Below are 18,548 nucleotides of genomic sequence, written 5' to 3' on the forward strand. Positions count from 1 at the left end.
TACTTTTAGAATCTTGTGTGCAATTCTGGTCTCCCTCATATTGGAAGGATGTTGTGAAAGTTTAAAGGGTTTACAAAAAGATTTACAAGGGTGTTGTCAGGGTTGGACGGTTTGAGCTGTAGCGAGAGGCTGAATAGATTTGGGGCTATTTTTGAGGGGTGACCTTTTCGAGGTTTATATAATCATGAGGAGTATGAACATAGAACATAGAACAATACAGCACAGAACAGGCCCTTCGGCCCATGATGTTAGAACATAGAACATAGAACAATACAGCACAGAACAGGCCCTTCGGCCCACGATGTTAGAACATAGAACATAGAACAATACTGCACAGAACAGGCCCTTCGGCCCACGATGTTAGAACATAGAACATAGAACAATACAGCACAGAACAGGCCCTTCGGCCCACGATGTTGTGCCGAACGTCTATCCTAGATTAAGCACCCATCCATGTACCTATCCAAATGCCGCTTAAAGGTCGCCAATGAATCTGACTCTACCACTCCCTCGGGCAGCGCATTCCATGCCCCCACCACTCTCTGGGTAAAGAACCCACCCCTGACATCTCCCCTATACTTTCCACCCTTCACCTTAAATTTATGTCCCCTTGTAACACTGTGTTGTACCCGGGGAAAAAGTTTCTGACTGTCTACTCTATCTATTCCTCTGATCATCTTATAAACCTCTATCAAGTCACCCCTCATCCTTCGCCGTTCCAACGAGAAAAGGCCGAGAACTCTCAACCTATCCTCGTACGACCTACTCTCCATTCCAGGCAACATCCTGGTAAATCTTCTCTGCACCCTCTCCAAAGCTTCCACATCTTTCCTAAAGTGAGGTGACCAGAACTGCACACAGTGCTCCAAATGTGGCCTAACCAAAGTCCTGTACAGCTGCAACATCACCTCATGACTCTTGAATTCAATCCCTCTGCTAATGAATGGATAGGATAAATAGACAAGGTCTTTTCCCTGGGGTTGGGAGGGTCCAGAACTGGGCAACATAGGTTTAGGGTGAGAGGGAAAGATTTGAAAGGGACCTCGGGGACAATGTTTTCACACAGAGGATAGTGCTTGTATGGAATGAGCTGCCAGAGGAAGTGGTGGAGGCTGGTACAATTACAACATCGAAAAGGCATCGATGAGTAGGACGGGTTTACAAGAGTATGGGCCGGATGCTAGCAAATGGGACTAGATTAATTTCAGATATCTGGTCGGTATGGACGAGTTGGATCGAAGGGTCTGTTTTGTGCTGTCCATCTCTATATCTCTCTGACTCTATGACTCTAAACCCTCTCCTGCACAAAACCATGCTGACGATCCCCAGTAAGTCCATTTTTCTCCAAATGTCAGTAAATTCTGCCTCAAAGAATCATCTCCCATAATTTACCTCCCACTAATATAAGGCTCACTGGCCTATAATTTCCTGGATTATCCCTGTTGTCCTCCTTAAACTAAGAAATAACATTGTCAATTCTCCAGCCTTCTGGAACTTTACCTGTGGCAAAATAAAATGCATATATCTCAAGGCCCCAGGAATCTCCTCTCTTGCCTCATTCAGTATCCTGCATTAGATCCCATCAGGCCCTGGAGACATATCTATCTTAATGTTTCTCAAGACATCTAACACCAACTCCTTAATGTTGACCTGTCCCATAATATTAACGTAAAACCCCCGAATCTTGCCATCATCCATGTTCTTCTCCTTGGTGAATACCAATGCCAAGTACTCATTAAGGACCTCGCCCAATTTCTCTGGCTCCACACATAAATTCCCTCCTTTGCTTTTGAGTGAACCTACCTTTTTCTGTAGTTACCCTTTTGTTCCTGATATAGGTATAAAATGCCGAGGGAGTCTCCTTAATCCTACTTGCCAAGGGTATTTTATGGACCCTCCTAATTTTTATTTAATTTTTTTCCTGCTTCCCTTGTATACCTCAAGGGCCTTGCTCCATTCCAGTTTGCTAAACCTTACATTTATTTTCTTTACTCTCTTACTGAAATGGCAATTAACAAACCATCTCCTTGAACGAGGTTAATTTTAAGCAGGGAGTGTACTTCCTCCTCAGACTTCAAGCTGTTTTGGGAAGAAGCAAAATTCTGCTCTCATTTCTTTAAATCAGATGATGGTGGAAATTCATAGATTCTGTGAATGAAAATTACACACATGCTTCTGCAAGTGCCTCATGGAAGAATGTAAAAATGACATTATGGGGTCGAACACAGCATTTCAAGACACTGATACAGTTATTGCATTATTGTTTCAGTTTTTCAGCATTTGCAAGTTTTTTTTGTTTTGCTTTTGAGTCAAGTTGTCTGTGTCTACATTGGTTATGTACAGCACAATCTATGGTTCTATGATTTTGTGATTTTTATCAGTCTGTGTCTGTCCAAACTAAAAAATGGTGCTGAATTGAGTGTCTGCACTAGGCAGAGACAAAACTATCTGGGTAACTGTATAGGTCACAGATGATATTATCTCTTGCTTTCATTAACAATTTCTCACATAAATTATTTTATAACATTAATTGCTTCAAAGAAACGATGACTGTAGTTCTGAATAACTTATCTTTTATTTAATCCAGCAAAATTTATACATTGGCTCAAAGTCAGGTATTGCTCAGTTGAGGATTCATCAGTGTGATATATACGGCTCTGCTTGCACTGACTGCTGCCTGGCTAGAGACCCTTACTGTTGCTGGGACGGTGTGTCCTGTACCAGGTATTATCGACCTGGGACACCTGCTAAAAGGTAATTGCATTCTATTACTGTTGTGGGGACTTGAATTCAGAATGATGGCAGTAATTGTTAACTTTAGAACTGGGAATATTCAAAGCAACATCTGATTTCAGGGAAAGGTGTCTTACAAACTCCATCTTGATTATCTGAGCAAATCAGGTGTGATGAACATTCTTAATATCAGCCCTTGTTTAAAATTCATTTGGGCATGTCACTTGCTGGACCAATGATTATTGCCCTCGAGAAACTGTTGGTGAGCTGTGTTCCTGAACTGCTACAGACCATTAGCACTTTGGGAGAGATTGTAACTGGGTCAAAATCTTGGCACTGAAGGAACTATGAAATATTTCCAAGTTAGTATGGTGAGTAGCTTAGGGAGGAGCTTGCAGGTTTTGTGTTCCCATATATCTACTACCTTTTTCCTTCCAGATGGTAGTGTCCTGGGTTTGAAAGATGCTGTTAAGAGGTTTGGTGAATTACAGAAGTACATCTTGGTGGACAGGCTTAGGGAATGTCGAATTGATTACTTGCTGTAGTATTCCAACCTCTGATCTGCTCTTGCAGTTATAATAGTTAAATGGTGAGTCTGATTCAATTTCTGCTCAATGGTAAACCCCAGGTTGTAGATAGTGGGGATTTCACTGATTGTAATGAATATAAAAGGGTTAGTTTTTTTTTGTTGAAAATGGTCATTGCTCGGTATTTGTGTGACATCCTTTCCCATTGACTCCAGCATTGTAAGGGCTTCTCAATGCCACAGTTTACTTTAAGTGAGTATAATCTCAGATATGGGTGCGGGTTGTAGGGGATTGGGGAGTGGTATTGGGGCAGAGGCCAGGGAGTATGAGGATGGTGCAGTGGGGAAAGCAGTGATAAAACTATTGTATGCGAAGATAGATAGGAGCTGGTTACTGTGGGGAAGTGGAAGAGGGACAGATTACTACCTAAATGGAATCAATTTAGGTAAAGAGGCAGTACTAAGAGATCTGGGTGTTCTTGTACACCAGTCAATGAAGGTAAGCATGCAGGTACAGCAGGTAGTGAAGAAGGCTAATAGCATGCTGGCCTTCATAACAAGAGGGATTGAGTATAGAAGCAAAGAGGTTCTTCTGCAGCTGTACAGAGCCCTGGTGAGACCACACCTGGAGTACTGTGTGCAGTTCTGGTCTCCAAATTTGAGGCTATTGAGGGAGTGCAGCATAGGTTCATGAGGTCAATTACTGGAATGGCGGGATTACCTTACACTGAAAGACTGGAGCGACTGGGCTTGTATACCCTCGAGTTTAGAAGACTGAGAGGGGATCTGATTGAGATGTATATGATTGTTAAAGGATTGGACACTCTGGAGGCAAGAAACGTGTTTCTGCTGATGGGTGAGTGCCGAACCAGAGGACACAGCTTAAAACTACGAGGTCGACCATTTAGGACAGAGATGAGGAGAGACTTCTTCACCCAGAGAGTAGTGCCTGTGTGGAATACGCTGCCCCAGGGGGCAGTGGAGGCCTAGTCTCTGGATTCATTTAAGAAAGAGTTGGATAGAGCTCTGAGGATAGTGGAATCAAGGGTTATGGAGATAAGGCAGGAACAGGATACTGATTAAGGATAATCAGCCATGATCATATTGAATGGTGGTGCAAGCACAAAGGGCAGAATGGCCTACTCCTGCACCTATTGTCTATTGTCTATTGACTTCATTCAGTCTTCTGTCACTACAGGGGCTGGATACCCTTTTTACAAAATATGATTTTCATATTTCTATCATATAATATGTAATCTATTGTATACAATCTTTAATCATTATGGAGTAAATGTTACTCTGCTCCTTTATGATGATGTTTTTGTTCATTTTAATCTTAAAATGGCATCAGAAAGGAAATATTTTACAAAGTGTTGTTACAGGGAATGAATGAACCAAGTACCTAGTGTCTGAATAGCTGATATTGCAAATTTTGGGTCTAGTTATGATCAACTTTGAGTGTGTGGTCAGTTTTCCCAGTCAGCCTGAGAAGTGTACATGGTCACTCTGCGCAGTGTCTGGACACAGTCACTTTCAGTGAGTAGTTCACTCTCTGTACATGATTATTGTTTTGTGTGGTCACTCTGTGAAGTCAATGTGTGTTGTCCTTTCTTGCAGTCACTTTATCTGGTCAGAAAGATTTGGTGTTCCTCTGCACATACTGCTCTCACTCTGCACTAAGTGTGTTTGTATTTTCCTTGTTGATCAGCAAACTGTAATCATTTTTTGCCGATATCTCAGAAGGTCAAGATCTCTGATATGCTTTGGGATAAATCATCAGTGTTTTCCAAAATGAAGTTTTTGCATTGGTTTTTGACACTGGATATGGGATTCCCAAATGGAAAGGTGGGATGGAAGGTTTTCAGTAAGTAAACATATTTCACATGCTCTCCCCAAACTCCACCCACCCTAAACGCCTTCTCCATGACAAATAAGCAGATTCTCTTTTTATAAATCCATGGAAAAAAGGCAAAACAGATTAATAAAATAAGTGAGCTTACACAAAAATATAGTTTCCAACAATATTCCATTCAATCAGAAGGAATTTATGATTGATTAAAAGAAAGTGTACAGGCCATAAAGACTGAAATATTTTGATTTTCAAATGTATTTAAGAAGCACTTTCGAGCACAAGTAGTTAATGTATCCTGCAACTTCTAATGCTCTCATGTGGGTCAGGCTGCAGCAGCAGTAACTGACCTGTAGGTGGCAGTGTCAGTCCTTTCCCACAGTCTCCTGGTCACTGTTCTCCGATCAATCCCCACCACAGCTCAACAGGGAGCAAGACCCACTGGGGGGATTTGCTGAGATCACCCTCTATCCTAAGAGGGGTCAATAGTTCTGGTTGCACACTGCCTCCACAACGACTGTGCCTCCACAACGACTGTGCCTGCATAACGACTGTGCAGTCACTATGCACAGAGTGAGGGCAATGACAGAGATCATGCAGGGTGACCAGGTACACTGTGGCCATAGAGAGTGACCATGCAAGCACAGACATAAGGAGTGATTATGCACAGAGTGGCCATGTATGATGTGTCCATGCAGAGTGCCCAAGCACACATTGACTGTGTATACAGAGAACAAAGAAAATTACAACCCAGGAACAGGCCCTTCCCTTCGACCCACCAAGTCTGTGCCGATCCAAATCTACTGTCTAAACCTATCGCCTAATACCCAAGTATCTATATCCCTCTGCTCCCCACCTATTCATGCATTTGTTCAGACACACCTTAAATGAATCCACCGTGCCTGCCTCTAGTACCTCTGCTGGCAACGAGTTCCAAGCACCTACCACCCTCTGAGTGAAGTACTTGCCGCGTGTATCCACCTTAAACTTTTCACCTTTTCCCTTAAAAGCGTGACCTCTCGTTATTGAAACCCTCACCCTAGGAAAAAGCTTGTCTCTATCCACCCTGTCTATACCCTTCATGATTTTGTAGACCTCAATCAGGTCCCCCCTCAATCTCTTTTTTTTTCTAATGAAAGCAATCCTACCCTACTCAACCTCTCTTCATAGCTAGCACCTTCCATACCAGGCAACATCCTCGTAAACCTTCTCTGCACCCTCTCCAAAGTGTCCACATCTTTTTGATAATATGGCGTCCAGAACTGTTCACAGTATTCTAAATGTAGCTGAATCAAAATTTTGTACAATTTTTAACATGACTTGCCAGCTCTTATACTCCATACCCTGCCTGATGAAGGCAAGCATCCCATATGCTTTCTTGACCACTCGATCCACCTATGTATCAACCTTCAGGGTACAATGGACCTGAACTCCCAGATCTCTCTGCTCATCAACTTTTCCCAAGACACTTCTGTTTACAGTATAGATCACTCTAGAATTAGTCTTGCCTAAATGCATCACATCACATTTGCCTGGATTGAACTCTATCTGCCACTTTTCCACCCAACTCTCCAGTCTATCGAAATCCTCCTGTATTCTTTGACAGTCCCTTTCTGCTACTCCACCAATCTTCGTGTCATCTACAAACTTACTGATCATACCAATAGTTCCAGATAATTTATGCATATTACAAACAACAGTGGTCCCAACACTGATCCCTGTGGAACACCACTGGTTACCTTTCTCCATTTCGAGAAACTCCCTTCAACTACTACTCTCCATCACCTGCTGCTCAACCAGTTCTTTATCCACCTAGCTAGAACACCCTGCACATCATGTGACTTCACTTTCTCCTTTTTTTACCACTGGGAACCTGATCAAATGCCTTACTAAAGATCATGTATATGACATTAACAGCCCTTCCTTCATCTAACAACTTGATCACTTCCTCGAAGAACTTTATTAAGTTGGTAAGGCATGATCTTCCCCACACAAAACCATGTAGCCTATCACTGATAAGCCCATTCTTTTCTAAATATAAATAGATCCTATCCCTCAGTACCCTCTCCAGCAACTTTCCCACCACTGACGTCAGGCTCATTGATCTGTGGTTACCTGGAATATCCCTACTACCCTTCTTGAACAGGGGGAAAACATGAGCAACCCTCCAGTCCTCTGGCACTTCACCTATGTTTAAAAATGTCACAAAGATATGTCTATTTCCTGTCTCACCTCCCTCAACAACCTGCGATAGATCCCATCTGATCCTGGAGATTTGTCCATCTTAATATCTTTTAACCTGTGGGCGGCACGGTGGCATGGGGACGGCACGGTGGCACAGTGGTTAGCACTGCTGCCTCACAGCGCCAGAGACCTGGGTTCAATTCCCGCCTCAGGTGACTGACTGTGTGGAGTTTGCACGTTCTCCCCGTGTCTGCGTGGGTTTCCTCCGGGTGCTCTGGTTTCTTCCCACAGTCACAAAGATGTGCAGGTTAGGTGAATTGGCCGTGCTAAATTGCCCGTAGTGTTAGGTAAGGAGTAAATGTAGGGATATGGGTGGGTTGCGCTTCGGCGGGGCGGTGTGGACTTGTTGGGCCGAAGGGCCTGTTTCCACACTGTAAGTAATCTAATCTAATCTAAAAAAAACCTACCTGACACATCTTCCCTCCTTTTGACAGTGTGATCCAGACTAATCAAACTTCTGTGTCTAATCTCCATATTCATCATGTCCCTCTCCTCAGTGAGCACTGATGCAAGGTAATCATTGAGAATCTCACCCATTCTCTCAGGTTCGAGACACAACCTTCCTTCCTTATCCTTTAGTGAACCAATCCTTCCTTTGTTACCCTCTTGCTCCTAATATATGAACAAAAAGCTTTGGGATTCTCCTTAATTCTGCTCACTAAAGCTATTTCATGACCCCTTTTACCCGCTTGATTCCTTGCTTAAGACTGGTCCTACTCTCCCGATATTCCTCCAGGGCCCGTTCTGTTTTTAGCTGCCTGGACCTTATGTACACTTCCCTTTTCCTCTTGACTAGCTTCACGATTTCTCATGTCATTCATGGTTCACAAATCTTGCCTTTCCTATGCATTGTTTTCAAAGGAACATGCCCGTCCTGCACTACCTACGAAAGTCTCCCACATATCAAATGTGGATATCCCTTCAAATAGCTGCCTCCAATCCACAATATCCGAGCTCCTACCTAATGTTGAAATAATTGGCCTTGCCCCAGTTTAGTACTCTTCCCTTAGGACCACTCTCATCTTTGTCTATGAGTATTCTAAAACTTACAGAATTGTGGTCACTGTTCCCAAAGAAATCCCCCACCGTAACTTCTACCACCTGTCCTGGCTCGTTCCCCAGTACCAGGTCCAATATGGCCCCTTCACTCATTGGACTATTGACATACTGCTCTGGAAAACTCTCCTGGATGCTTCTTACAGATCCTGCCCCATCCAGACCTCTGTCATTAAGTGTATTCCAGTCAATGTTGGGAAAATTCAAATCTCCCATCACCACTACCCTATTGCCTCTACATCTTTCCATAATCCATTTACCTATTTGTTCTTCTACTTCATGCTCACTGTTGGGAGGCCCGTAATATAACCCCAACAATGTAACTGCACCCTTCTTATTTCTCAGCTCCACCCATAATGCCTCACTACCCAAACCCTCCATAGTGTCCTCCTTTAGCACAGCCGTGATATCATCCCTGACCAGCAATGCAACTCCTCCCCCACCCCCCTCTTTTACATCCCTCCCTGTCCTGTCTGCACTGTCTATATCCTGGAATATTTAGTTGCCAAGCATGCCCTTTCTTCAATCAAGTCTCTGTGATGGCAATAATGTCATACTCCCAGGCACCAAGCCAAACCTTAAGTTCATCTGCCTTACCCACTCTACTCCTTGCATTAAAGTGGATGAATTTCAGGCAGCTAGTTCTTTTGCATTCATCTGCTCTCTGCCTACTCTTCCCCTTAGTAATGCTAACTTCATGATCCTTACAGTCTCTCGATTCCACCTCAATGTCTACTAGTCTTCTCTTCTGGTTCCCAGCTCCCTGCCACATTAGTTTAAAACCTCTCCAACAGCAGTAGCAAAAACCCTCCCAAGGACTTTAGTTCCAGTCTGGTTCAGGTGTAGCCTGCCCAATTTGTATTAGTCCCACCTTCCCCAGAACCGGTCCCAATGTCCCAAAATCTGATCCCCTCCCTCCTACACCATCTCTCACGCCACATATTCATTCTGCCTATTTTTTTCATTTCTACCCTGGCTAGCACGTAGCACTGGTAGTAATCCCAAGATCACTACCTTTTGAGGTCCTCCTCTTTAACTTCTTTCCCAGCTCCCTGAATTCTGATTTCAGGACACTCATCTCATTTTCTACTTATATTGTTGGTGCCTATATGCACCAAGACAACTGGCTGTTCACCCTCCCCTTTTAGAATGCTCTGCAGCCGATCGGTGACATCCCTGACCCGAGCACCTGGGAGACAACGTACCATCCCAGAGTCCCGTTTTTGGCCACAGAACGGCCTATCTACTCCCCTCACAATAGAATCCCCTCTGACTATGGCCCTACGAGTCTTTTTCCTGCCCTTCTGAACAGCAGTGCCCGCCACGGTGCAATGATCTTGGCTACTGCTACTGCTGCCCTCCCCAATGAGCCATCTCCTCCAACAGTATCCAGAACAGTATACCTGTTTTGGAGGGAGATGACCGCAGGGGACACCTGCACTGCCTTCCTACTCTTTTTCTGCCTCTTGGTCACCCATTCACTGTCTCCCTCAGCAATTCTAACCTGCGGTGTGACCACTAAGCATGCTATCCACAACCTCCTCAGCATCGCGGATGCTCCACAGTGAGTCCATCCGCAGCTCCAGAACCGTCATGTGGTCAAACAAGAGCAGCAGCTGGATACACTTCTTGCCAGTGTAAGAGTCAGGAACATCAGACACGTTCCTAAGCTCCCACATCAAGCAAGAGATAATGCTATGGGTCTAAGGTCCCCTGCCATTATAAGCCTTAGCTTTTTCTCAACTACCTAAAAACAAGCAATGCACTTAAATATATAAAAGAAAAGAAAAAAAACCCTTACATTTTCTTCCGGTTAGAGGAGTGAAGGTGGGAGGGAGATACTACACGTGTAGTATCTCGGGTTTAACTTCCCAGCAACCTCCTGGTCTCCAACCTCACTTCTGCTCTGTCCCCCACTGTTCCCGGACAGGAAAAAAAGTCAAAAAGTGTGGCACTGAAAAAGGCACAGCAGGTCAGGAGAGTCGCTGTTTGTGGGGGGGGGGGGGGGGGGGGGGGGGGTGGTGGTCAGGGACTGAGAGATAAATATGGGGTTAGGCCTGGGGGCGGGGGGAGAAGGTAAGTGGGATAGCAATAGGTGGATGTAGGTAGGAAGTGATTGTGATTGGTCCTCTCAACCCCCTTCCCCCCCCCCCAAAATCCTGATGAAGGGCTTATGCTCAAAATAGAGACTCTCCTGCTCCTCGGATATTCCCTGACCTGCTGTGCCTTTTCCAATACCACACTTTTCGACGCTGACCCTCCAGCTTCTACAGTCCTCACTTTCTCCTGTGTACGCAGAGACCACACAGAGTGAATGGTAGCTATCTGATGAAGGTGCAGTGCTCCAAAAGCTGGTGCTTCCAAATAAATCTGTTGGACTATAACCTGATGCTCTGTGATTTTTGACTGTCAAAATCTAACATCCAAGTTCACCTAGTAATACGTGAGATAAATGGAATGTTGGCCTTTATTTCCAAGGGAATGGAGTATAAAAATGGGGACCTCTTGCTAAAACTATACCAGGCACTAATCAGACCAGAGCTAGAATACTGTGGACAGTTTTGGGCCCCTTCTCTAAGGAAAGTTATTCTGGCATTGGAGACGGATACTGGGTTAAAGAGGGATTTTCTCATGAGAAAAGGTTAAGTAGATTGGGCCTATACTCATTGGACTTTAGAAGAAAAATAGGTGGCCTTATTGAAACATACAAGATTGTTAGTGGGTTAGACAGAATAGATGGGGAGAGGTTGTTTTCCCTTTGGGAGAGTCCAGAACTAAAGGGCATCATCTCAGTGTGAGCTGTTATATGTTAATGACAGTGATAAGATATTCTTTTCTCAGAGGTCTATGAATCTGTGGAATTCTTTGTTTCAGAGGACTGTCAAGGCTGGGTTTTTCAATAAAATCATGATGGAGATAGATTTTTAACCAATAGGAAAATCAAGGGTTATGGGGAAAGGGGCAGGAAAATGCAGTTGAGGATTGTCAGATCAGCCATAATCTCACTGGCTACTTCTACTCCTGTGGGCTAGGTAATAGATGGGAAAATTCTAGAATCTATTATTTTTAAAACTCGTTAAGAATCCATTTGGAAAGGCATTGTATGATTAGAACAAGTCAACATGGTTTTGCCAATGGTAAAATCAGATTGAAAAATTTGAGAATTTTTTGAGACTGTAACTTATAGAATAGATAAAGGAGAAGCAGTGGATGTAGTGTTACTGGATTCCAAAAAGGTAATTTAATAAGGTGCCCCACACAGTGTTAATTGCAAGGTAAGGACTCATGGAATTTGGGAGTAATACATTAATTTGCACGGAGTCTTGATTAAGAGACAGGAAGTAGAGACTGGTTGTAAGTGTGTAACTGTCACATTGATAGGCTGTGACTAGTGGGGGTGTCACAATAATCCATGCTGGGGCCCCAGGTAGTTACAAACAATTTTGATGAAGACGCAGAGTAATATGATGGTACAAAACTATGTTTCACAGGAAGCTGTGGGGAGGACAGTAAGAGGCTGTGAAGAAATATAGACGAGTGAGTGGGCAGCAAGGTGGCATATGAATATAATGTAGGAGAGTGTGATGTTAGTCATATTGATAATAAGATTGGAAAAGCAGAATTTTTTTAAATGGTGTGAAATTTATAAGAGTTGATTTTCAAAGAGACTTGGAAGCACTCAAAATAGGAATGCAGAAAATTAGTGACTAGTGCAGCAAGTAATAAATTGGCTTGCTACAATTTGGTGTGACTGTGTCTGGAATACTGTGTAAAATCCAGATTTCCAATTTTATAGAAGAATAGATTTGTGTAGGAGGCAAAGCAGCTGAGATTCACTGAACTGGTTGATAGGCTGTCCTATGTTAAGAGACTGAGTAAATTGGGTTTATGCTCTGTTACGAGGAGGCAGTTGCATTGTGCTAATGTCAGTGAGTTAGTAATCCAGATGCCCAGACCAATGTTATGGGGACAAGGATTCGAATCCCACAATGACTCATGGTGAAATTTGAATTCAGTAAAATCTAGAATAAAGAACTGGCCTCATGGTGCCCATTATTAATTGTTACCAAAACCCATCCAATTCACTCAGACCCTTCTGGGAAGGAAATCTGCCGTCCTTTCCTGGCCTGCATGTAACTCCAGACCCACAGTGATATGGCTGACCCTTAACTGCTGCTTGGACAGTTAGGAATGGATAATAAATGCTGTACTAGCCAATGACATCCACATCCTATCAACAAATTAAATAAAAGGGTGCCTTTGTACACCACACAATGAAAGTAAACCGATAGATGCAACAAACAATTGCAGTGAAAGCTAATGCACCATTTGCTTTCCTAAGAGGATTTGAGTTCAGAAGAAATGTCTTACTGTTGTTATACAGGGCCTTGGTGAGACCACACTTGGAGTGTTGCATTTAGTCTTGGTCTCCCTACCTAAGAGAAGATATACCTGCCATAGGAGTGCAGCAAGGGTTGACTAGGCTGACACCAGGGATGGTCAGATTGTCCTCTGGGGAGAGATTGGTTTGACTGGCTCTGTATTCACTAGACTTTGAAAAATAGGAGTGGATCTGATTGAAATGTATAAAATGCTTACAGTGCCGGACAGATTAGAAACCAAGGGTACATAGTCTTTGGATATGGATGATTTGGAGATGCTGGTGTTGGACTGGGGTGTACAAAGTTAAAAATCACACAACACCAGGTTATAGTTTAACCGGTTTAATTGGAAGCACACTAGCTTTCGGAGCGACGCTCCTTCATCAGGTGATTGTGGAGGGCTCGATCGTAACACAGAATTTATAGCAAAAATTTGCAGTGTGATGTAACTGAAATTATACATTGAAAAACTGATTGTCTGTTAAGCCTTTTATCTGTTAGAATACAGTGATAGTTTCACTTCTTTCATATGTAAATCACAAAACCCTTTCTTTAAAGTTGCATTCTCGGGTTAGCTGTTAACAGTGGTGATATCTCAACAGTATGTTGAAGGTGTTAGCCCCCTGTGATCTCTGTCTATGCCATGATGTTTAGATGGATTCTAATCTAAAAAGTGAGGTAACAAGTTTTACATAAATTCATGCAGTTTTTGAACTCAATTCTACATGAATGTATGCAGTTTTTGAGCAAAGTGCAATGTAACTCTGCAAGTACAAATTCACCACACAAAATATGTGTGTGTGTGTGTGTGTATAGTGCAATGGTGGTCACCTGTAATGTGACATGAACTCAAGGTCCCGGTTGAGGCCCTCCCTATGGGGACCGAACTTAGCTATCAGCCTCTGCTTGGCCACTTTCCTCTGCTGCCTGTCCCAAAGTCCACCTTGGAGGATGGTCACCCGAAGGTCCGAGGCTGAATGTCCTGGACCGCTGAAGTGTTCCCCAACTGGGAGGGAACCCTCCTGTCTGTTGATTGTTGTGCGGTGCCCATTCATCCGTTGTCATAGCCTTTGCTCGGTTTCCCCGATGTACCATGTCTCCGGGCATCCTTGCCTGCAACGTATAAGATAGACAACATTGGCTGAGTCACATGAGTACCTGCCATGTACAAGGTGGGAGGTGTTCCCACGCGTAATAGTGGTGTCTATGTCTGCACTCCGACACGTCTTGCAGCATCCACCGTGACAGTGTTGTATGGAGTTGTCCTGACAGCCGTGCATCTTGCTACAAACAATTATCTGTTTGAGGTTTGGTGGTTGTTTAAAGGCAAGTAGTGGAGGTGTGGGGAAGGTCTTGGTGAGGTGCTCATCCTCATTGATAATGTGTTGCAGGTCACGAAGAACATGGCGTAAATTTTCAGCCCATGGAAGCTACTGAACAATGAAGGGTACCCTGTCAGTTGCAGCACATGTCTGTCTCCTGAGGAGGTCATTACGGTACCTTGCTGTGGCACATCAGAACTGGCGGTCGATGAGTTGAGCATCGTACCCCGTTCTTGTGAGGACATCCTTGTGCTACACGTGCTGCAACTGACAGGGTACCCTTCATTGTTCAGTACTTTCCAGGGGCTGAAAAATTACACAATGTACTTCGTGACCTGCAACACATTATCAATGAGGATGAGCACCTCACCAAGACCTTCCCCCACCCCCCCCGCCACCTCCACTACTTGCCTTTAAACAACCGCAAACCTCAAACAGATCATTGTTCGTAGCAAACTGCCCGGCTCTCAGGACAATTCCATACAACACTGTCATGGTGGACACTGCAAGAAGTGTCAGATTGTGGACATAGTTACCACTATTATGCGTGGGAACATCTCCCACCTTGTACATGGCAGGTACTCATGTGACTCAGCCAACGTTGTCTATCTTACACGTTGCAGGCAAGGATGCCCGGAGGCATGGTACACTGGGGAAACCGAGCAAAGGCTACGACAACGGATGAATGGGCACTGCACAACAATCAACGGACAGGAGGGCCTCCTCCCAGTTGGGAAACACTTCAGTGGTCCAGGACATTCAGCCTCGGACCTTCGAGTGACCATCCTCCAAGGTGGACTTCGGGACAGGCAGCAGAGGAAAATGGCTGAGCAGAGGCTGATAGCTAAGTTCGGTACACATAAGGAGGGCCTCAACCGGGACCTTGGGTTCATGTCACATTACAGGTGTTCACCATTACACTACTCTCTCGCGTGCTCTCCCCCGCGCGCGCGCTCGCGCACACGCACACGCACCCCCTCACAGACTTAAGACACTCTGCACTCACTACATGCACGTGCGCACACACACGCTTTCTCACACTCTCAACCCCCACCCCAGACAGACAGACACGCGCACACACACACATATATTTTGTGTGGTGAATTTGTACTTGCAGAGTTACATTGCACTTTGCTCAAAATCTGCATACATTCATGTAGAACTGAGTTCAAAAACTGCATGAATTTATGTAAAACTCTGTTACCTCACTTTTTAGATTAGAATCCATCTAAACATCAAGGCATAGACAGAGAACACAGGGGGCTAATACCTTCAACATATTGTCTAGCTATCACAATTGTTAACAGCTAACCCGAGAATGCAACTTTTAAAGAAAGGGTTTTGTGATTTACACATGAAATAAGTGAAACTATCACTGTATTCTAACAGATGAAAGGCTTAACAGACAATCAATTTTTCAAAGTATAATTTCAGTTACATCACACTGCAAATTTTTGCTATAAATTCTGTTACGATTGAGCCCTCCACAATCACCTGATGAAGGAGCGTCGCTCCGAAAGCTAGTGTGCTTCCAATTAAACCTGTTGGACTATAACCTAGTGTTGTGTGATTTTTAACTTTTGGATATGGAGTTGACCATTTACAGTGCAACCTTGTTTATCCGAATGTCGGATTATCCAAACAAGATCTCGGTTCCGGTGATTGGGTAAACTCTATTATCCGAATATTCAATTATACAAACAAAATACTTCCTGCCCATGTTGTTTGGATAATTGAGGTTGCCCTGTAGACCTGAGATGAGGAAATAGACAATAGACAATAGACAATAGATGCAGGAGTAGGCCATTCTGCCCTTCGAGCCTGCACCGCCATTCAATATGATCATGGCTGATCATTCCTAATCAGTATCCTGTTCCAGCCTTATCTCCATACCCCTTGACTCCACTATCTTTAAGAGCTCTATCCAATTCTTTCTTAATATTTCCACATGCAGAGGGTAGTGAATCACAGAAGGCTGTGGAGGCCAAGCCACTGAATTTATTCAAGAAAATTATTTTAAAGGCATCTAGGGAAAATGTGAGACTATACCATTCAGCTAGAAGAGTAGCCATGATCATATTGAATGGTGGAGGAGGCTCAATGGCGTAGTTTTTATGAATCTATATCAAATGAAACTCTTGTCCAGATGTGAAGACTGTTTGCTTGTTTTAAAGCTAGGAGTCCGTGCATGTTTCGGACCGAGCTGACAGATAAACTTTGCCACTCAGAGTCATATACAGTCATAGAATCTTAGAGATGTACAGCACAGAAACAGACCCTTCAGTCCAACTCGTCCATAACAACTAGATATCCCAACCTAATCTAGTCCCACCTGCCAGCACCCGGCCCATATCCCTCCAAAAACTTCCTATTCATATACCCATCCAGATGCCTTTTAAATGTTGCAATTGTACTAGCCTCCTCTGGCAGCTCATTCCATACACATACCACCCTCTGTTTGAAAAAGTTGCCCCTTATGTCTCTTTTATAGCTTTCCCCTCTCACCCTAAACCTATGCCCTCTAGTTCTGGACTCCCCCACCCCAGCAAAGAGATTTTGACCTTGGAACTGTCCAACTAGGAAGGCAGTGGAAGCAGGGCCATCATTGTTCATTAGGCAAAGGTCAATAAATCATTGTTCATTAGTTATCGGGCTTAAATGGAATATGTGGTTTGGAACTTAAACAGATCAGCTGTGATCTAATTGAACAGCAGAGTAGACTCGAGGGACTGAATGGACTATTCCTGTTCCTATTTCTTTATGTTCGTGTTTAACTTAAGTCACATATCTTCTTGGAACTATGATTCTTTAACCCAATGCTAAAAGTAAATGCAATTTTGACCTTAAAAAGAAACTCTTTTCACAGAAATTAAAACCAAAGACTGAATTACTTCTACTTTGGATCCCCAGTTCCTGAATTATAAGCCTTCATCACAATTGTCTCATGTCATTAACCATACAGGATTGTTAAGGGTCTCAACAATGTTGAGGCTAAGAGATTGAGATTTCCTGAAGGGGGAAACAAACACTGGGGGCACAGTCTGGGGGGAAGGGTTTGGTCAATTCGGATTGTGATGAGGTGAAATTGCAAAAAGTGGCATGAATATTTGAAATTCTCTCATCAAGTAATTTGTGGATACTCCCTTGTTGAATACAGTTAAGGTTGAGATAGTGGGTAAACCCCGCTGCTAATTTAAACCCAACATACAGAGAAGCTCACCTCATGCTGTAATCTGTTAAATTTACAGGGGCAAAGAATTATCCCAGATCTCACTATTTAAAGTAAAAATTAGCAATTTTCTTTAAATCCAAAGAAATCATTAAAACAATTATTTATAAGTCCTTTCTCCTAAACCTATATCTTTTACTTCTCACAATACTGGTCCGATTTTAAATAAAAAACCCCGATTAAGATTCTCAAAAAATAATCACGTTTCAAAAAACCAGCCAGCTGTTGATTGTCTTTTGTAGATTTTCCTCTGTATTTTCCCGGGTCATCTTTACTTCGGTCTTCTGCTGCACAACTTATGGACAGGTACCGTTCAGAGAGCGAGCAGGCTCCCAGCCTGTACTCCCCCTAAATGTTCAGTTTTATTCCCCAAAACATCGAATCATTTCACTTGTTTGATCCCATCCCAAACAGTAAAATTCAAATTCAATATGCTGTTGGTATCCAGGGCAAAACTTAAACTGATTGGCCCAATTTGAATTTGTTTATGTTCCATGGCAACACAAGTCCAGCAATTTGTTTCAACCAAATGTTACATTTTTAAATTCTTCGCATACTTTGTGCTATCAGTCTGTCCTTGCCAGCTTCCTCTCTCTCAAAGGTTCACTATACACCTACACCTTCATAACAATAGACAGACAGATCTTTGATCTTTGTGAGTTAAAGGGTATGAGAAATAGGGAGGAGATTAAAGTCAGCCATAATTTGTATTGAATGGCAGAAAAGTATTGATGGGCCAAATGGTCTTGGCTTGTTCCTATCCCTTATGTTCTTATGTGTTCCTCCTTGATTTGTTTTTGGTAAGTAACTTTGAGTTCTCAACTAAAACTATGGCTAGGAAGCGGAACATATTTACAACTGTGTTTCAGCAATATCAGTGAACATTTCTCATTTCCTCCAGACATTGTAATGCTTCTAATCTTGAATGCATGCCAGTCCACAAACCAGAAGGTGTGATAGGGAAGTATGAGATCTAGAGAGAAAGATCTGAATAAATAGGGAGGCAAGGTTAAAGATCAAGGGGGAGATTTTCGGAGGCTCTGGGGTGTGTTTTGATGTTTCTAGAAAAGTCTTCTGGACTGTGAAGATTCAAACTGAGAAGAAGGAACTATTCAGAATCTGAGGGATATCGGCTCTGAGCAGGGAGTACTGACCGAACAGATTTGAAAAGATCAGCTTGATGGGAAGGGTCCTGTGGGACAATTTT

At 43.3% G+C, this 18,548-nt stretch overlaps 1 protein-coding gene across 1 annotated transcript in view; it reads left to right on the forward strand.

The window, feature by feature from the left end:
- The window catches only part of LOC140467040 (semaphorin-3E-like), a 313,608-nt gene that overhangs the window by 266,187 nt on the left and 28,873 nt on the right, over positions 1-18,548 (forward strand). The window contains exon 14 of the mRNA XM_072563104.1: positions 2,588-2,754. Coding sequence (XP_072419205.1) covers positions 2,588-2,754 — 167 coding nt within the window. The remainder of the gene's footprint in view (positions 1-2,587; positions 2,755-18,548) is intronic.

The sequence above is a fragment of the Chiloscyllium punctatum genome, chromosome 44 (assembly GCF_047496795.1).
Source record: "Chiloscyllium punctatum isolate Juve2018m chromosome 44, sChiPun1.3, whole genome shotgun sequence".
Classification (NCBI taxonomy): Eukaryota; Metazoa; Chordata; class Chondrichthyes; order Orectolobiformes; family Hemiscylliidae; genus Chiloscyllium; species Chiloscyllium punctatum.